This window comes from Camelus ferus, chromosome 11, assembly GCF_009834535.1.
Source record: "Camelus ferus isolate YT-003-E chromosome 11, BCGSAC_Cfer_1.0, whole genome shotgun sequence".
In the NCBI taxonomy this organism is placed as follows: domain Eukaryota; kingdom Metazoa; phylum Chordata; class Mammalia; order Artiodactyla; family Camelidae; genus Camelus; species Camelus ferus.
In genome coordinates, this window is record NC_045706.1 from 14656285 (window position 1) to 14677735 (window position 21451).

General features: G+C 44.3%; 1 protein-coding gene across 4 annotated transcripts in view; it reads left to right on the forward strand.

The window, feature by feature from the left end:
* Positions 1–21451, forward strand: part of ABLIM1 (actin binding LIM protein 1) — a 282491-nt gene that overhangs the window by 99343 nt on the left and 161697 nt on the right. For 2 of the 4 annotated variants that reach the window (XM_014558211.2, XM_014558220.2), the window contains exon 1: positions 12937–13230. The exons of the other annotated variants lie outside the window; for them this stretch is intronic. In XM_014558211.2, coding sequence (XP_014413697.1) covers positions 13215–13230 — 16 coding nt within the window. In that variant the 5' untranslated portion in view covers positions 12937–13214. Of the gene's footprint in view, positions 1–12936; positions 13231–21451 lie in introns of those variants that run through there. 4 annotated transcript variants of the gene reach the window in all.

Below are 21451 nucleotides of genomic sequence, written 5' to 3' on the forward strand. Positions count from 1 at the left end.
AAAGCCAATAGGGACTCTGTTGTCCACAATTTAAAGAGCACACCTCCCAAAACTCTGTGGAACTTTTCTATCACATCTTCCTGGTAGTATTGAGATGTTTTGTTGGAACAACATTTTAAATACTTTGCAAACCTCAGACGCAATGGTAAAGACCCTCCTCCCTTAAATTTGAGACAAATGTTTGACTTCTGGCCATGAAAAAATGCATCCCAAAAGATGTGACAAGGGGGGAATGTCTGATTCCTCTCTTCAGCCCTGCTGTCCTCACTGACGGCTGCACGCGTGGCTGTCTGGACACAAAGCAATAACGTGAGTCTGGTGTTCACAAGAGATGGGCTACCACTCAGCCCCCATCCCTCCAACGTGCCGGGGCACCAGGGCCACATCCAGTTTGTTGTTGGGATGTGGTTCCCTCAAAACAGTAGTGTAACTTTGACTTTTATTCTGTTGCGGTTGGAAATGGTAAGTGGTGAACAGTTTCTTCTAAGTTTTGGGAGGACACGAAGGAGAGATGGGAGATTTCAGCTCTGCAGTAAAATGTTAGACAGACTACATTGTTTTCATTGATTTATTATTATCAGTAGCCCCTGCTGACTTCCCGAAGCTTCCTATTCCATTAGTTTAATCATATTTCCCAGAATCATAGTCAAAAGCTCTTGACAATCAGGCCCTGCCTTTCTACCATGTCCAACCATTAACCCCCAAACACTCACACCAGGCGTCTTTGTCACAGACAGTTGAAGGACCCTCTCACCTTGGGTCTGTCTGTGTGCTGTTCTGCTGCCTGGCCTGGCCTTCCCGGTCCCTCGGACTCTCAGGCCGGATTCGGTTTAAGCTCTCCCTCCTCTGGGCAGACTTGTCTTACCTCTTTGTTGCCTTGCCCCCCTCCATGCTGTGCAGCACCCCACGCATCTCTCTCTCAGAACTGCCTGTTGAGAAGCATCTCTCATTTAGCACACTGTGAGGTCCTCTCGGGGGCGTGGAGGGAGCCACATTTCTGTTTTTACTCTGTTAGAGCACCTGGCATGGAACAGAGCTGTGAGTGAACCCGTAAATGAATGAACGGATGTTTGCAGAAATCAAGTCACTTTGTTAGAATACAGTGGGCATAAGATGATCCTGTGGCCTGCAAGTAGCTGATGCTGGGAGAAGCAGTTCGATGTAGTGACCACACATTCTGGGCTTGTAGGATCAGGCTGCCCTGCCGAGTTCACAGTCCAGCACCACTCATTTTAGATGTTGTGACTTGGACACGATACTTAGTATCTCTGAGCTTCAGTTTTACCATGTGTCAAATGTGGATAATACTACCCACATTGCAGTAACAGTATAAAGACTAAAATAAAATATAAATATAAAAGAAGAATATAAACTAGCATTAGCAGCTTCTCCATAAATATCCCCTTTCCTTTTCTCTCCACTCCAAATGTGTGAGAAGCAAAATAAATGTTTAGGTAATAAATACAATTAGTTTTCCAAGAAAGGAAAGAAAACTTGGGCCTGGGGTGGCCAGAGAAATAGAAAGTAGGATTTGAGCTGGAAAATAGAAAAGACATACCCAGAAAATGAGTAGAAGGAAAATATCCCAGTGAAATGAAATTAGAAAAAAAAATAGAAGCAAGACATTTTTCTCTTAGTTTCACTGCTTGTCTCTGGCTGGCCCAGCTTTGTTGTTTTGATTTGTTTCTTTCTTTGTTTAGTTGTTAATTTTTTAGGCCTAGGAATGTGAACAAGTAACTTATTTTCACAGGATATGTTCCCATCTAATTTACTTCCTTAAGTAACTAAATATGCTGAAGTGCCCCATTAGTTTTAATTATATGTACTTAAAAACTAAACTTATTTAAAGTCAGAGGGTAAGGCAATCTGTTAAAGTTTATTGTTTGGCTTTTTTTTTTTTTTCTTTTTTCCTGGCTTTAAAATTTTTTGATTCTTACTAAGAGTTGCCTACCTTCACAGAAACCCCTGATTTAGCATCATGTGATCCTAGTGATTCTGGGGCATGACCCAGTGCTTAGGATTATAGATGCCTGTTAACTTAGCAAATCAGTCACGAGTCTGAGATGGTCCCAGGATGCAAGAGGAAGGCTGCCAACAGAAAGTCAGCATCATCTCCGTGCTGTTCGTGATGTAGCAGGGGAGTGATGATTCCCTTGTCACCCTCCAGGGGGCACCACACTCAGATGGCACTGGAGAAATCCACAATATCAGAATTCAGGACCTTCAAATTTTAAAATGTCAGGACCCTAGAAGGACTTGGTATGCCTTAGAATCCTAGATGTTTCTTAAATATGGAAATAAAACATTGATATCAAACCTGCCTACAAGGAGTGGGAGACTGAGGTCCAGAGCAGTGAAGTGACTTTCCCAAGGTCTATTGTATAGATTAGAGGTAGAATTAGATGAAGAACCAGTTTTCTTTCTCTCCACTTAACATTGCAGAAGAGAAGACCAAAGGATTATCAAAAAAAAAAAAAATTGTTTTAGTTTAGTGTGAGACTCAGCTCAGGTGAAACTTTCTTTTGGATCTTCTCCAGACTTCCCCTCTTTGGGGAATACCACACGAGTGCCCATTTATGGGTGGGCGTATCCATCTTTATGCACATTTATGCTTGGCTGTATCTATTTGTCTGCATGGCTCTCTTACCAGGTAGTAAGGTTCTTATTTGCAAGAAAGTGGTTTTAATGGGCTTTGCTTCTCCAGTGTATAATACTGTGCTGGGTAAAGAAACATATTTTATACCTTTCAAAATTAAGATATAATTCAAGCGCCAAAAATATACCGTCTTAGCATGTACAATTCTCTGCATTTTAGTATAGTCGCAAAGTTACTCAAAATTCACCACTATCTAATTCCAGAGCATTTTTTGTCACCCCCTAAAGCGTCCCTGTATCCATTAGCAGTTGCTCCCTGTTGTCAATGCTTCCCAGCCCCTGGGAACTACTGATCTATTTTCTGTCTCTATGAATTTGCCTGTTCTGAAACTTTCATATAATCGGAATTATGCAGCATATGATCTTTTGTGTCTGGCTTCTTTCACTTAGCATAGTAGTTCTATGGTTCACCGATGTTATAGCACGTATCAGTACTTCATTCCTTTTATGGCTGAATAATATCCCATTGTATGGATAGGCCATGTTTTGTTTGTCTGTTCATCAGCTGATGGACATTTGGATTGTTTCTGTTTTCAGGTATTATGAACAATACTGGTATGAACACCAGTATGCAACTCTTTGTGTGGACATAAGACACATATTTTCAATTCTCCTGGGTATATACCTAATAGTGGGGTTGCTGGGTCATATGGTAACTCTCTGTTTAACCTTTTGAGGAATTGCCAAACTGTTTTCTCCAGCAACTGAACTATTTTGCATAAAAATTGCACTTAATATAATTTTAAATTAAGTCAAAGCTATTCCCCAAATGTGAAATAACCAGATTTCGTTAAAATGAAAAAAATCCCTTGTGTACATTCATGTCTGTTTATACCCTCTGTCTTAATCTTCAAAACCACATATACCTCTACAACTTAAAGGTCTGCAAACATTACATAATGTGCCAACATTACGTAACAGAAGGTAGGCGCTTTCCTCTGTGACATTAGTTAGCTGGTTTTGTTATTCACGCTGCAGGTACCTTAGGATAGCCCTCAGGTTTTGTTTGGTTGCTGTTTAAAGATCTTTTCTCATCCGAGTTCTGTAGCCAAAGATAGCAACTGAAATGAATCAGAGGATGTCAGAGATGTTCTGACTCACAGTACCCAGAAAAATCCAGCTCCCAGGGGTTTGTGTGTGGCCTCCTGGAGAAGAGAGAATTCTCACAACATAAAATAGGTCCCCAGGGATAAAGCTGGGCTTGGGAAGAAAAGTCAAATTGTTGGAGCCACTGCCAGCACTCAGCCTTCTCCCTTGCTGTCCATCACGCCCTGGATCATGCTGTAAGGTCATTTTTGACATCACTAGAATATTCTAGGATGTTTAACGTTTGGTCTTCTTGTGGGACGATTCCCAATTCTGTTTCATATCACCTTTCCCTGAAGTGCTATCATGTGATTCTAGTATGTAGCTGGATATGTTCATGTTATCTTTTCCTCAGGCCAGACTTGTCCTTGAAAGGAGAGTCAAACTCTGCAATGGTTTGGTAGCCAGTACTGCTGCAGGGACAAGTGGCTACTTAACAGATACCTGCCTAATGGTTGAAGTCATCAATTGCTACAATATTATCGTTGATGGAAATACTATGTGCTGTTACTTTGTTTAGTAGCACTTAAACTGAACTTGATCTTGCCTAGATCATAGTCCAGTTGGTCTATTTTAAGAGTTTGAAGAGGATACAAGCAGCTACTTTCAACGTATTTCTTGGTTCGCTTTATCGCAATGCCAGGACTGGTCTGGTTCATTTTCTGTCTGTAGCAACTGGTGAAAAGATGCTGAGTGCAACCAACTTTGTATAACTCTTCCTGTGTTTGGAGAGGATCACAGTCTACTTGAAGCTCTTTTTGCTAAAGGGCAACCATTCCTTTCTTCAAACCTTTATGTAGCATTTTCTCAGGATTTCTGAGTCCAATCCCTTTCTACCTCCTTTGAGAGTCATTTAGGTTAAATACCTGTGCTGTTTGCCCTACTAGCACGTAAGCTCATCCAGCAAGGGCTTAGTCTAGGCGTCTTTGACCTTGATCAGCTTTATGAAGTTTTGTGAAGTTCTATGTATTATAGATGCTCAGTGAATATTTGTTAGCATAATTAATGAATCAGTAGTAATGTATTTCTTTTCATTCTTCCCTGAATTTTGCCCACCTTGCTTTCAACTGCATGATGCGAGTGCTTCATGCTGTTTTTGTGGCTACATTGCTTTTTTTTTTTTCTGTGTGCAAATTTAATAGCCAACGAAGCATATAGGTAAATGCTCAGCACTCTTAGTGTATTTTGACCAGGAAGGGAAAACTATATTATGTAACTGAGACTCAAAACCAACGAGAATTTAAGTTCTAAATATTTTCCTTCCTGTCCTGCCTCCAATCTCCCCGAACCCCAACAATCCAATACATGTGCAGATTGTTTTCTATCTTGCTGGGGATTGGTGGGAAGGGACAAAGGAAAGAAACTACCTTCCATACCTCTTTCAGAGATACAGCCTGCGTGGCATATGGCATATGGTACCAGCACATTCTTTGGTGGAATCATAGCAATGTGAAACTATTTGTTTAAAAATTTTGAACGAAAGTACGTGTATATATGTAAATACAATAGAACATCATTATAAAATGATTGATTTCTACAGGGCTTGATAAATGTCATAAACCACATCCTTCCCCCTAAAATATAACTGCAGGCTTAAAAGACATTTGGGGACATATTTGTTTATGAGGCAGTTGTGAGTTCTGACCCTTGTGACAAGAGTCAACCCAAAGAGCCTCATTTACATATTCTGAAGGAAGAAGCACTTCAGCACAGTGTGCGTGCATACAAATTCCATTGTGTTTGTACAATAAAGTGATCCAATTAATCACTGAGTCTCCTGAGGAAAAAAATAACATATTCTGTCTGATGAGCATAGTTGGTGTTTTTAGGGTATTGTTCTATTTAGAATCCGTCTAAAGTAGAGGACTGCTTGAAAGTGGTCAGTGGATTGAAACAAATTTTTCTTTTTTTTCAAGCATAACAATGTGGATAACTTAGATTCTCTTTTATGTCGCAATCCCCCCCCCCCTAAATCGACCAAGAGACAAGGATTTGAGGACAAGTCATTTACTTGGAAGGTAACCCCAGGAAACTCTGGTAAGGGAGTGAAGCCAATAAAAAGGTGAATTATCAAACTGGTTACCAGTGTGGGCAGCCAAAGCTCATTTGATTGGGAACTCTGGGAGATGCAGCTATGCCCCAGGGGTATCCCAGCCGAGGGACAAGGAAGCTGAGGTGTTGGTCTGCCACCTCCCCATCTGTCATTGGTTGAAAGCTCCTTCCAGGTGCATTAACTCATTCATTGTGATGTTTCTAGTAACCACATTTGACTTGTAGAGGTGAATGCCAAGGAGATACGAGTGTCCCCCAGAGCATATCATTACCCCTGGGCAGCGACTCTATGTTGGTAAATGAAAGTCTTGTCATGAGGAATTCCATGGCATTTTCATGAATCTGCAGGTTAAATAACTGGAAACAAAAATAAAACACCACGTGAGTATCCTTAGAACCACTGTGTTATCTCTTTTTTCATTCATCAACCTCTCTGGAGAAAAGATGCTATGGAAATCCTGGATAGAAATAAATTACAAACAATTTTGGTCCTTGAACCGAGAATCGGGGGGGGGGGGGGCGGAAATCAGTAAAAAGGTCCATTATCTCTCTTTTAGAACCCTGAAGGTACATTTGCTTTTTGATACACGTGGGCTCCACTGTCCCATCAGACTTCACTCATAAAACACAAGGTCAAAGATAAAATTACTACAAATCTCAATGTGACAAGAGCAGAGCATTAACCAAATGGAGGGCCCATCCGAGCACAGGGCCCTACACCACTTCCCAGATGACACACCCGTGAAGGCGGCCTGGTCCTCCCCACAGCCTCACGAGTGGAGGGTGTTGTCACTGTCCACAGGTGAGATGCTGAAACCCAGAGAGGAGGTAACGCGCCTGAGATCACTGAGCCTGTGGCAGAGCTGGAATACAAACCCCAGCTGTCTGACCAAAGGGCCTATGTGGCCAGTGTGGCATGATGGAATAACCACGAGGGAGGAGCCGACATTGGGGGTTTTGCCCATTTCCAAGTTATTGTGTACCCTTGAACAAGTCTGCCTTAGTTAGGACTTTGGTCTTCATCTTACACGAGCATGAAGTTGATGCCTGGTTTTCATCCGAGTTATAGCTTTCCGCAAACCAGAGTGTGGGCTGCGTGGTCCCTTCTCTCCTTGTCCTAAGAACCAGAGAGACCCCCAGAGACATGTGTTGGGTGACAATGCCGCCCTTCCTACAGCAGCACTTGCACTAAAGGCCATGCACTTTGCATGCTTTATTTGGCCTGTCCCTCAGATGTTGGCTGAAATGTCCCAGGAGAATGAGAAAGCAGTTACCTTCTGGGAGCATAACAGGGCATATTCAGAGTGAAGGGGGCAAATGGAAGCTTTGTAGACCTTGCAAAAATTCTGTGACACACCCACACATACCCACACACAAACTGCCGTGAAATTTTTTAATTGTCTGTCTGTGTAAACCATGCACAGGAATACTATTCCTTGAGAATAATTAGACAGGGTGGATGATTGAGTTGCAGCTGACAAGACTTGAGAATGTGGATCTGGGTACACCATCTTCCCCTGTCCAGCCAAGGATGAACCCAGCAAGCCACAGTGGTGATGCTGTTCACCTGGCAGGTCCTAGCGTAAGAAGTCTGAGAGCCAACAAAGGAGAAGTTATCAGGAGGGAAGATCTTATATACAGACAAGGCAAAATGTAATATTGTTTCCATTGTGCCAGGTCTTCTGGAAATGCCAAAGAAGTCATCAATGTACATTGATGCATCTTGACTCAAAAAATATGCGGGGTGTGTGTGTGTGTGTGTGTGTGCGTGTGCTTGGGGACAGGGAAAGCGAGGGCTTTCATGACCTCTGTGGAAGCAAAGAGCCAACAAAGCAAAGGGAGGGCCCGTGGCCTTGGATTCTGACAAACCTCTTTCCTCAAGCATAAAGTGTAACAATATTATCTTCTCCAGTTGTTAGTAGGATTAAGTGAGGTGATAAATAAATGTAAAGAGACTAGAATGGTGGCAGAAACATAATAAGCACCTTGTCAATGGCAGCAAAAGGGTGTTAAGGGTTAGTTATAAAGGAGACTTTGTAAAATGCTACCTGGTTAAGTTCATTTCAACCTGTTTCCCTCTGAGGTGAATTATTGGTTTGCATCTTGGTAAATACTTTCAAGCAACCTCTAAATTTATATACATATATATAAATAATATGAGACTGAATGTACTTTTACTTCACTTGAGTAAGATTTTGAAATCAGTCTTTTTGACTATAAAAATGAACACTTAGCCAGCATTTTGACTTACTCTGGTAACCCAGTGACATTTATTCCCTAATAGTCATCAAATATTGAATTCCTACTTTGTGTCTATCACTATGTGAATGCAGATATTCACATGTGATTGCTCCCCCCAGAGAGCCCACAGTCTTTTGCAAAAATAGAGATGCAGATCCTTCATTGCAATGTAGTCACATTCAGAGCACTGGTGACGTTAAGTATCAGAAAGAAGGGAGTGTTGCCAGGGAAGGCATCACAGTTCCAGATGACAGAAAATGACCATTTCCCCCTCCCCCCAATAACTGTATTTCTACCTACAAAATGTTGGGGGAAAAGATAAAATTAATAGTAAATTGTTGGGGAAAAGTAATTTGGAACTATTTCTGAACTTCTCATGTGCCTGAAATTTGGCTAAAATCCATGAAACTCTGCACTATTAAAAGATCCTTGAATTCTGGTAATAGGTTCCAGCTCACTCGTAGGATAATGGCTTGTTTTATGCTCCCTCTGCAGTTTATATCTTTAGTGGATTATTTATAGAGAGCTTTAAATATACCCTAATAATTTTTCGTAAGCTGCAACCTATTGCTGAGATCCAAACTCAGAATTGGCTTTTGAGAAGTACCTTGGGGAAGTTTTGGATACAAATGTAAAATAATTCTACTTGAAGAACTCATGGAAAAGAACTTTACTGGGCATTGATTCTGTGAGATTCACATGGAAAAAATCCTAAGAATTCTCTGTTGAGGACATGAGAGTAGGATCAAGGGAGCTTAGACATGTAAGAATTTGCCTCAGACTGTAGGGAACTCTGGAATCATCGCTTGTGATACATTTTCATTAAGACTGTGGGGAATGTCAGGATGGTTGTTATTTTAGCCAACTGAGAGGACAGAGGCTGTGTTTTAGAAGTGGCAGCCTGGGCTATTGCTATGTTTATAAATTTCATGTTCGTTCAGCTCCTACCAGGCAGGCCAGTGTGCTCAGCCTGTCAGTGGTCCTTACTCACTTTAAGGAGCTGGTGCAGCTCAAGCCTCATCCCGGAAAATCTGAATCATCAGACCTTGCATGGGACCAGGTGTATGCGTTTAAGCATCCCTAGTGTTTTTATCGCTGGAGGTTTGCAGCCTGTGTTCTTGGGAGTCTAGAATAGCATGGAACCCTCCTTACCTTCATGGAGCTCACAGCCTCATTGTGGACATGAAGCTGTGTGTACTTGAGGATAAGCGAATCTCAAATGGTTTGTGCTACTTAAAATGTTATGTGTGGGATGTGCGTGGCTATCGTTTTAGTCTACCTTTCAGGGAAATATGTAAATGAACTAATAAACAGACACTTTCTGGGCATGTCTGCTAAACACTGGATGTGCACACACCAACATAATCCAATTTGAAGGACGGAGGAGGCAGTAATGGTTGGAAACACATCATGGCAGACCCTGAAATGCAACCAAAGTCTTTTGAACTTAATTTGGAAAGAAATAGGTAGGTCAGGTTTGAGACTCTCATCCTGTCGCTTCTAAGGTCCAACCTCCTTAGCGTGGCATTCAGAGCCCTTCACGACCCACCCCCCCGACCTTAGCTTGAGCCTCCCCCTGCCCCCTGTGAACAGTGAGCTTGATGCGTTCTTGCCCTGTTATCTCCTCTTGGAATGATCTTCCCCCTTTCATCACTTGGGCAGCCCTATCATGCCTCTTCACTTCTACTAGAAGCCTCTCCTGACTCCTCAGATTGGACTCAGCACTGCCCTACACCCTGTGGACCTACTTCTGTCTTAGCATCTTCCTAATTTCATTGAGAGTTTTGTGTGTATGTATCTGCTCCGCTAGACAGGCAACTCCAGAGCAGTGGCTTCTCCCTTCTTGCTTTAGTACAGCCGGCCTAGTACCTGGCAGAGATAGATGGTCCATGAATGTCTGCAGTGGGGTTGATAGATGTAGATGTTAAACAGAAAGCAGATAACAAACTCATTCTTGAATTTTCTCTCAGCTGGATTCTGCTAGAAAGAATTTTGAGTGCTCTTCTGCCAGTGAATCCAAAGGTGTTGAGGGATGTGTGATACCTGGAAACCTGAGGTTCCGGGGCCATGGAGGGGTCTTGAAATTCCTGCTCTGTGGATACACAAGCCGTAGGCAATCTGTGGCTCTGTAGAAGAGAGACAGCAATGAGGGAGTGGACTCCACCAGGCTGCTTTTTTTCTAGTTATCACATTTCCTTCTTAATTGGCATGACTTCTGTGGGAATAATGTACTCTTGGATTTTTGCCAAGAATGGTTGTATGCTCGCAAAGCTTTCCTCTCTAACAAAATGGGTTCTGTCCCTTGGTCACTTGTGGACAACCCTTGCTTCATTTTGTGAGTGAATGAAAAGTGGCAGTGAGTCAGCGTGGGAGATAAAACAAGAAATGAACCCACCAGTTGGTGTCTGCATTATGAAGTCTTATCTCATCTGAGTGGAGTGAGACTGAGGTAAGTTCTTTGGAAATCTTCTCTAGAAATAAGAATGAAAAGTCCTGCCACCTTATAAACCTTACATTTAAAATTTTTTTTTCATTTATTTTTGTGGCACTTCTTTTAGCTTTAACTGCAGAAAACATCTATGCTTTGCTTCTGTTCTCAAAGCTCTTAACTATTTGGCCCTGAGCAAGGAGACAAAAACAATTCGGTTTTACTCTGCAACATTCCAAAAATAACTTTAGTAATACCCTCTTTGGTTATCTTAAAAGTGCAGAGTGGACGCTTTTATCGTAAAGTGGAGTGTCTGACCGTTTGAGGGGGGGACTTTAGCCGTATGACTGTTATTTAGCAACTAAACGGTGGTGACTCATTCACTTTGACTGTGATACAGGAAAGTTCTTTGCATGGAAAACACAGGAGGGGGGATGTCTCTCTGAACCACTATGTAGTATTTTCCTTTGGAAAAGGCTTCTCTGAAAATGAATAGGCACCAGCTGTTTCTCGGCTGGCTTAGTCTCCAAATTTGCCAGAGAGCCCTCCTCAACCAGGGTTTCAGTGCAGTTTATCCTCAAAGGTACACAAAGGTAGGTTCATAGCTGTAATAAGGGATCAGTTTGGTTAATAAACTGAAATCTCAGGATTAAAAATTGTCATGCTGAGTCAAAGAGAAATTGGACCGATTGCATTTCTAGGATCTGGAACATGCATGTGTGATGTAGTGTGGACTAGAAAACCAATGGTGTTTTACTCTCATGGTCCATTGGTGGGGGGAGGCGGGTAGAGGGAGAGACACAAGCCAGTGCACTGTGCTCTTAGCTTTGCTCTGAATGACATGAAAGCCTTGGGGAGGAGTGCCTCAGTGAGGTGCTAATCTATTTAGGCAGCAAAAATATAATAAGATAAATTCACCTGCTAGGCTCACAGCACCAAACTAATTCCAGCTCTCTGAGTTTCATTGTGCTTGTCAGCATCTCCTTGAGGGCTCTGAGGGCAGTAGGAATGGGAGAGGCAGACCATGCAGCTCTAGCCATGAACATTTGGGGATGGAAAGGGCTTGTCTCCTCCTGCTCTTGGGCCCTGCTCATCCCTCTGGACCTGAAGTCCTGCTGCTCTCATGTTTGGCTCTTATTTATGAATGGAGGTTAGAGAAGCCGCTTAAAGGCTCTTTAGTGCTTACCCTCCAGCTGGCCGCTGACTTAGGGAAAATCTGACCCTATGAGACTGCAGTGGGGGCAGGGAGGACTGTGGGTGAAGTTTGTGTCACCAAAAAGATGACCAGGGGGGTTAGAGGGACCTTAGCCCTTTTGTACAGGCAGAGAAGCCCAGGCTATTAATAGTAAAGCCCCGAATCACAGATGTAGGAATGTCACAGCTGCTTGAGCTCTGCCACTGTCACCGGCAGAAAACCAGCCATGAAGGCCTGGCCCAGCCCCGCCCAGCGTCATTTCAGCTATAAACAACCTCGGAGTCAAAGATGAGGCAGGTTGATTGACTTCATTCCTTTCTGTTACCCCAGGCTCTCTGAGACCCAACACGGTACAATATTTGCAGTAAATACAGCCTAATCCTGGCTGTGCATTCTGGTTCTAAAAGATGTGCCGGCCATCTGCTGCCTTTGTGTCTCCTACTCACCGCATTTCTCCCACATGGATGTATGTGACGCGTGGTGGGGAGACAGGTGCTGGAATGGGTGGGCTTGGTGAACTCCCCCTCCCCCATGAAGTCACCTGCTCCCCGGAGATGGACCTGTGACCCTGCAGGTCAGAAATCGGAAGTCCTTTCACTTGTCACTTGCCAGGCTTTGGTGCTGCTGCTGGATCAGACTTAGGCTGGTGAGGGGTGCAGGGTGAAAGATGGCCCCCCACTTTGTGGCTGGGAGGTCTCCTCCCTCACATATACGCCATGGAGGGGCTTGTCTAGAAAACTCTAAAGAAGCAGGGAGAAGGTGAACGTCAGAATCCTACCTAACTGGATAAGTCAGATTTTTACTTTGATCTTGAATTTGACCCTGGATGAGAAATTGAATCCCGAAAGATCCTCTTCCCTGGCTCCCTCTCCTGGCCCCAGCCAGCCCCTCACCTTCTCCCCCCATTCAGGTAACCAGGAAGGGAGCATCAGGGCAAATCCGATGTCATTATTCATTTTTCATTATACTTAAGCTTCTAGGACCTTAAAAGTCAAAGAAAACGAACTTGAAGGAGTCACTAGCATTATTTTTCTAAGGCTAATAAGAAGCTGAACTGGGAGCAGCAGTAACAAGAAACTAATAAGCTAACAGTTGACTAGTTTACTTATTGCAACAGTCCCTGGCTGTTCCCCGTCCCCTCCTCCCGCTTTCTGGCAATCATTTATCAGACCCCAGGAGGGGGCCAGGGCTTGGAGCGTTTTGATGCCCGTTTCCCAGCGCGAGGAATGCTGCGTGGTGTCAGTGACCAGAGATTAGGGCGGTGGAATTTTGCATTTGTTACAGCAGCAGCTGTAGCGCGTGGTTTCAGCCGAAGGGCAGCGTCCCGAGCAGGGCGCGGCTGCAGCTTGGTGGCAGCTATCGCTGGGGCGGGCGCCGGAGCTCGGCCCTCGGAGATGGGGGCGGGATTTTAGAAAGCAGCCCGGGACCTCGCCAGTGGATGCCGGGGGCTCTTCCTCGCTGCCTCTGCCGCCGCCCATCTCTCTTCCCAGGGGCGCTCCCACTCCCAGACTTTGTTCCTGTTTCCCTGGGCGCTGCTCACCAAAGGCCCCGGTTGCCATGGTGAAGGAGAAAGGTAATTATAAATATCGATCACTGTGCGTGGTTGCAGAAGTTGGACTGGTGCTGCCGAGCTCGGCCACCTAACGGGGTGTGATCAATGGCAAGCCGGGCAGACATGTTCTTGGTGCGAGTGTCTGTATTGTGAAGTCCGGACTTCCGGGGAACCGAGCCTTACTTCATTAACAGCCTTTCATTTAGTCGCGGCGTTGGAAGCACACCCTATTTCTGGAGTGTTTGCGCAGCCGAGCTCCTGGGTGTGTGTCTCTTTTGATTGCTATTGCATTTTGAATTTCTGGTTGTGTTTGAGACTTGCCTTCCCGCCCCTATCCTAGCCTTCATTCTTCCTCACTTACCCCACCCAAATCAATAAATGAATGAAGATATGTCATGAAAGGGTCCTTCCACCAGGTTTGTGCTATGTTGGGACCTGCCCAAGCCTAGATGGGACTGGCTGGAAGGAGAAGCGGGCTGTTTTAAATGTTCCAGGTGTGCAGCTGTAATTACCTGTCATTTCAGTGACATCCCTTGTCACTCCTCCAAACAACTTAAAGGATGTGTTACATGTCAAAGGTGGCAAATCATGCCTTAGGAAGAATGTGCAGGGGAGAGGGTGGGCAGCTCTGGGCAGGTGTGCAGGATTTCTGAACTGGGTGTGGTCCTGAAAGGTAAATTAAATCTTTCGGAATAGAATTATAGCTTAAATTATTAATCTGGGAAATATAAAAGAGCACAACAATGTTTGATTTTAATTATCCAAGTAATATATCCATATGTCTTATGTTAAGAAAGTGAAATGTCACAGGAGACTAGAGAGTGAAAGATGAAATCCTGTCCATCTCAATTCCCCTTTCTCTCAAAATCGTTAATAGCTTGCATCTTTCTAGACCTTCTACACCAGAATAAGGTAGGTAGGTAAGTAGGCAGGTAGGTAAGTAGGTAGGTAGGTAGATAGATAGAAGTATTAAAAAAGGATCATTCTCTGATTATTTTCCTGACTTGATTTTTTTCTCTTAATACTATATCTTAGCGACTTTTACCATGTGATTTTATAATGTGAGTAACTGCCCCTTAATTTTGCTTCTTGGTAAGCTTAGATTTATTCTGCCACATTTTCTGACTGTGGAATACTTTACTCCATAAACATAGACATCTGCTCTTTTGGGGCTGTCTTGAACATTTCAGTGATTTATCTTTATCTACTTTCTCTTAAAGCCCCTACAGAGAATAAATGTGAGGTGAACATGCTGAACTCAGACTGATACTTATTGCTGGAAACTCGGTTTAGGTTTATTATACTAATGGATGGATGGAGAAATAGGATCATGACAGCTAACCATGTTAAAGCTGCACCTTAGGACAAAGAGAAACATGGCTTTGCTCTACCCATTCGGCTTCTGTGTGTCTTTCGTAAATCACTCGGTTTAGCTTGGTTTACTTTTTCACTAAGTGCTAATTGAATGAAATTATTTGGTGCTTCGAATAGTGTTTCCTCTCTTTTGAGGGGGCTTCCAGGAACCCTCAGAGTAACAGATAAAAGATGTTGATATTTAATAAAGATCAAGTCTCTTCAGTTTTACCTCCCCCACCACTGGGACAGCTCAGCTCTGATCTCTATTGCTAGTGGATTTGAGTTTGTTTCCCGAGGGGGAGGAGTCTGTGAGTGGTGTGAATTCCCGATTCCGTTCTCCCGGGGCCAGGGGAAGCCTAACTTACTGTGTGTGGGGAATGTATGTCAGTGGTCCCCAAACAGCAACTCTTTTTAAGGCGTTGCAGACTTCCCAAAGCTCAGATTGCCTGTGTTCAGGTTTGCTTTAGAAATCAGTAGCCACTTTCTAACTGGAACACTTTGGACAGGCCACCAGGAGGTCACATACTAGTATTATCTTAGCCCTTAGCCCCTGATTAAAGGCTGTTCCTGTTTTATTTTGAGGTCTGTGTTATTTCTATGCTGCTGCCTCCCAGCTCCCTGATTGCACTGACCTCACCAACAACAGCGGCAGGCAGGATTTTTGGCAAATACACAAGGGCTTCCATGGAGAGAAAGGAATTTCATTATAGCTTTTAAAGTGAGAAGGGCACAGGAATGCATGTAGTCCAGGCATTCATCCTAGATGTGAGAAAACTGGGCTTCAGAAAGGGGAAGCAAATTGCTCAAAATCACAGTGAGTAATTGGCCCAAGCACTCGCCCTCTGTGTTCCATCAGAGGTGGACGCAGCTCAGTGTCTGCACTCACCGCAGCGTGCAGACCCTCACCCGCTCCATCACTGGTGCACAGCTTGGTGCCTGCCCATTGCAGAGCCTCAAAGCTGAAACAGGTTGGCCTGTTGTCCAAGCTGGACCTGGAACCTATATCTTCTGATTTGAGACCTTTCTGGTCCTCTCCATTTCCCCTGGCTCCCAGAGGGGCCTACCTTCTTCCTTCCTCCTGGAGCTGGTGCGAACCACCCTTGAGTGAGCTTCGATCGTGGCAGCTTCCTTCCTGAGGAACATGGGAAGCCTTCTGAAGGAGTGAGATAGATTGACCCTCTGTTACACTCACCACTTGGTGATGGTTAACTCACATTGGGTTGTGCCACCATTTTCTCTCCTGGATAAAGTGTCCAAGTATCTATCTGGTTTGGGATTGACACTGATTGGAAAGAAAGCATCCTGGCAAATCACACCTCTGTGAGTGTCGAGTGACATTTGCTGACATGCTTTGACCGTCATTATCTTTTGCTCTGACCAGGCACCCATCCACTTCCAGTGGCAGACACTTATTGATCCGGGAATCTTGATGAAATGGTTATTTCTTCGCGATGTTCAAGGGCATCTTACCCTTGCTGTATCCGGTAACAAAGAAGCAGGAAAGGTTTTTGTGGGTTTATCAGTCAATATCTGTCTTCCCGGATACACTCTCCTCAACCTAAACTCCAGAGGCCCACTCTGCTCATTTAAAAACTGGAATTGTCTAGCTTATGTGTGTTCTGGTGCAAGTTTTAAAAATAAACACAAAAGGGATGTGCTTCTTTCTGTTAGAGAAAACAAGAATAAGCAAACGCTAGAGATTAAGTTATGTAAACACTCATTTATTTAAATAATAAGGGAGGCTTATGGTTTGGAAATCATGTGAGAGAATAAGAATTTAGCAATCTAGCAGCGACGGGAGGTCATGTCAAGGAAAATAGAGTTCTACACTTGAGCACTTGATTTTGCAGTTTGTTTTGTTTCCCAGAAGTTTTCTGCCACAGTTGGATGACCCAACTTGCTTTCAGGGTGGAACAGGACCCGGTGAAACTCATTCTAGTTCACCCTCGATGGAGCGATGTTCACTCGCTACTTGACATTCAGGTGTATCTCACATGCACACACACACACACACACGCACACACACACACACACACACAGCAATCTTGTTCTTGGCCACTTCTGAGAACAGTAGCCTACCGGGTCTCCAATGTGTCCTACAGGCTGGCATCAAAGTAATCCTCTTAGGACACTGATGTCATCATATTTCCAGCTCAAAAACCTAAATGAGCGACAAGGTAAAGTTCAAGGCTTCCTGCTAGTCATTGAGGATTCTCCCCAAGTCCTTAAATTACCTCCTCCCCATGCCATCTAAGCCCATCTTGTTTTATTTTTATCTTTAATGTCATTACTACATCTGCAGGAACACATACTGAATAGCATACTTTGTGTTGAAAGCTTTACGTACGTTGTCTCTAATCTTTGACCCCCAGCAAGGTCAGTAGTGCTGCTCCCCTTTGAGAGATGAGGAGGAGGAGTTTAGAAACTTGCAGAGATCACTTAGCTAGAAAGCAAGAGAGCTGATTTTCTACCCAGGCCTGTCTGGCTCCAAAATCTGTGCTGATTGTACTTATGCTCCCTGCCCACCCACCCCATCCCCAGCCCCTGCTCCATTTTCTGTATTTGAAGAATCACAGAGGTGTATCCCTCCCCATCCTCAGTTGTTCTGTCCCCCCTACCCTGGTGAGAAATACATATATTCCCCTTTTCTGTATTTGCCCAACACCTAAGTCACGTTCTGCTTCCTTACAATGCTTTTCAAAGGCCCATCTCTTCTATAAATTCTTCTAGAATTACTCCGAGCACCTAAGTAAACACCAGAGAAATTAAATGAGAATCTGTCACCTGTACAACTTAAGAAAGAGTGTCTGTCTCTCTCTAAGTAGTTGTTGACTTCATCTGTAGTCTTATAAAACAACCCTTACAGTTGCAGAGTGTTGCTAACTCTAATAGTATCTGTCCATCCCACCCCCATCCCACTTCTCCCGAAACACACACCCACAGAGACACTACCCATTCAGATGCATGCACACTGCCTCATGTGATCGACACCCATTTCTGTTCCATTCTCGGGGAATTCTGAGAACAAACTGTTCTCTGCCGTGTAACAATTCATCATACATCTGAGTCACCTTTCAGGCCCCCTGTTGGTGTCTAATAGCTTCTCCTGGATTCGTTTTCCAGCCCTGCTTCCCAGTGATGCTTAATGCCCCACTCCTACTCCAAGGAGGTTGTTCATTTCTCCTTAACTTGAAAAGCCCCGAGTTTTTCGAGGGCACACCAATGACAAGGACATTTCCTAAGTAAGGTCTAAAGGGGTTGATTTAAGGAGGTAGCATGACGCTATAAGCTTCAGAATAAATTGTCTTGGTAGGCGACTTATGCACACAATTCAGTTGTGAACTTTGCATCTTTGGAGGGAGGGGAGCTCCAGTTTTGTCATCGTATTCCACTCGAGAGTCAAAAATACCCACGTGTGAATTTCTCTTGCTATCTTATAAATGAATTAGTACCATTTTCATCAGGTGCTCCTCCGGTACTGCTCTGACCAGCTCATCCTCACCACCACCGGGCTGTCTGGATGGTGGGATTTCCAGGGCTAAGGAAAAGAACTTCATGTTAAAAAGAAAAGCACAACAAATCCCCTGCCCTCTGCCTCCTATTCACTGATGTCTTAAAAAACGTTTATCCAGAGAGAGCGAGAAAAAACAGACTTTGTTTCCACAGCTAGAGTTAAGGCCGAATGTGGAAAGAAATCTTAGAGGAGGAACACATTGACTTAAATTTCCCCAGAGCCCTTGAGAGCATCTGAGCTGGAGGTGGGGCCAGCTTGGAGATGGTCCTGCCTCTTGCCTCTCTGATGACCTGGGCAGGTGCTCAGAAAGCATGTACAGCTTCACAGACTCCCTCTGTTAAAGAACAACAAATGGACTTTCCAAAGTCCTTCAGGAAAGACGCCCTAAGTAAGACTCAGCCTACTGGGAGCAAAATCCTGGCCTTGATTCTCTGTGAGGAGGGGGCTTCTCTGCGTCATCATGTTCATAGTGCCTGAGAGGCAAGAAGGGGGGTCCTGATATTGCTTGTGGCTCACAGGCCAAAGCTGAAATGCTGAGTATTTTCCTGGGCCAGCATTAGAGAGTCAGAGGGCTTTTCAGAAGGTTCAGTGATGGGTGAGTGGTGCAGGATTTCTTCCCTTTGTGGTGGAGCCTGATCTGGGCACACCGCAGTAGAAACCAGTCCAGCTTCCTGTTTCATTGTGTGTGGGTCTGACGGTGACTCATACAGAGAGGTATGTTTGTCCCAAACTGGCAGGAGCTGTGTATTCAAGGGCAAATTTTGTTAACAGTGGGGAGGGTGAATATTTGTATGCATGACCTCTTTTCTCTGAAACATTGTATTTGTGTTCACACTGACATGATTAATGCTCTTATGGGCCACTGTGCCCTGGGGCACACCAGGAATGAGTTTCTATGTCCCATTGCAATCAAACAGGCTGACTTGTTTCAATACTTGGCCTTAACTGTGAAGATGCTGGCTTCCTGGATACTTTCAGGGAAATTACCATCTAGGGCAGTGGTTCTGAAATGTTAGCAGGCATCAGAACCACCTGGTGGTCTTGTGAAAACGGGGATTTCTGGGCCCTGTTCCCTGAGTTCTGATTCAGTAAGTCTGACAAAGGGCCTGGGGTTTTGCATTTCTAGCAGTTTTGAGGTGATGTTGAGGCTTGTGGTCCAGGGACTGCACTTTGACACTGTCTAGGTAATCCATGGTTTCTGTGGGTAAAATGATCAGCCTTGCAGGCAGAGAAGCGAGAACTTTTATATAAGTAGCCTCTCTATCCTCTTTGGCTAACTTCCTCTTGCTTACAATGCAGATGGCAAAGAGCATCGTTCTCACTCTGACTCTCCTGCGGCAGAGAATGCAGCTGTAGGTCACAATACAGCAGACTTTCTGTGAGATCTGAGTGGCCAGGAGATGGCTGCTGGGATACGGCACTGGATGTGCAGACGGTGGGCAGGGTGGAGGTGGGAGGAAGTTACAGGACGCATTTTCCTGAGAGTCACCGGGGGCTCAGCTTGGCGTGGGGAAGACAGGGCCTCCAGGCACAGCTGTGCCATTCTGTAGCCCTTATTCCTAATCCTCCAAGGGTTAGGTGAGTACTTTTACTGGGGCTCATCCACCTCTTTGGACTTCTTTGGTAAAAGATAATTTCAGGAGCTATCCTGGCTCACAAAGGCTATAGCCCCCCTCTTTAGTCTTTTATGAGCTAAAACATTAAAACCCGGAGCATTTTACCCACCTTCAGTATGTATGGTCTAGTGGTTAGGGGTCTAGATTGTATTTGTTGTTCAGCAACAATAGATTTTTCAACAATCTCTATTCACGATGTTGTTTGAAACATGCTGAAGGGAGAAATTTAAGAAAAATTAAGAGAAACAGAGAATGGCAGAAGAAGATGGAGTCTCTGATGGGAAATGAGAGAGAGGACTGAGTACCCTCGGAAAAATGGCAGCAGCTATGGGTTCCCAGGTCCATGGAGGGTCCTATAAGTGACACACGGGGCTAGATGAGTGGCTGCTGGGTTGCTCTGTGCCACTTGTGGGACCCCCGTCTGGACAGCCACTGAGGAACAGTTCGAGAGCCGATGGTGGGGATGATATCTGCTGGGCTGGCTTCAGTTGTGCTGTTCCTGCTCACCTGCAAAGCACTACCTGTTCCGCCACGTGTGAAGGTCCCAGCCTGGGACAATGAACCATAGCAATGGGCTTCTTGAGCTCATCACAAATTTATTGAGGTCTGCTCTCTGCAAGGCATTTTGGGGTAACCTGACAACACTGAAAAGTTCCTACCTTCAGTAGTGTAATGAATTAGCCCATGTTGGGAGGGGTGCTGATTGAAAATACAAAATAGAGGCAACAACAAGGTGATAGAAAAAGTGTAAACAATATTCTGTTGGGGTTCACAGGAAGGAAGAGTTCGTGTTTTTAAATGAATCAGAAAAGGCTTTACAAAAAAGGGAGCATTTAAGCTTGGCCTTGAGAGGCTCTGTTTATTTCTTCTGGTTAGGGATGGTGTTTAATTCAATTTGTACCCATTACACAGTGTCTGCTCCACAGTAATTGCTCAGTGAATGCTGAGTGAATTAACAAGTAGATGGATGGTGTGTATAGGTCAGGGAGATGGTTATCCTTGTTTAAATGTTTATTCAGAACCTAGTAAGAGATAAGCAATCAAGATATAGAAACAAATAAAATGCAGTTCTTGACCTAGAAGCACTCACGTTCTAGCCAGGAACATAAACACACGAATAAATAATTATGATACAAGGTGAAATGTATTCAGCAGAGAACTCGTAAAGTAATATGGGACTGCAGTGCAGGGAGTGATTAATTCTACTGGGATGTCATGGCAGACTAGGCTTTGAAGGATGAATAGGAGCGCAACAGGTAGATAAAAGGGAAATGAGAGAAAGGCGTTCCAGCTGGCAAAATAGAAGCAGTGAAGTACAACCTCTGACTGATGAAACACAGCCAGCTGAGAGGGGCAGGAACTGCCATCAGTCTCATGGTACTGCAGTGACCATGAGGAAGGGTAAGTGGAGGGCTTGGCGGGTCAGGCTGAGCTGAGGATGTTCAGAACTGGAGGCTGTACAGAGAGATGCCTCCAAGAATCAGGCTGGTGACCTAAAGGGAGAGAGACTGGGACAAACTGGACAGCATGGCCCTCTCTAAAGGAAGAAGCCACTGTTGTTCTCTCCCAATTCCCACAGAACTAGGAATGGAGGGATGTGGGCCAAGTGGCCAGACTTCCACTTTACAACAGTGACTAGAATAGGAGTTTTTATGTAAAATCTCCAGATGCTTAAATGTTGGCAAATGATTCAACTCTCTTCAAAAAAATCTTTGCGTAGGCCAAACCAAACATGTCTGTGGGCAGGACTCAGCCA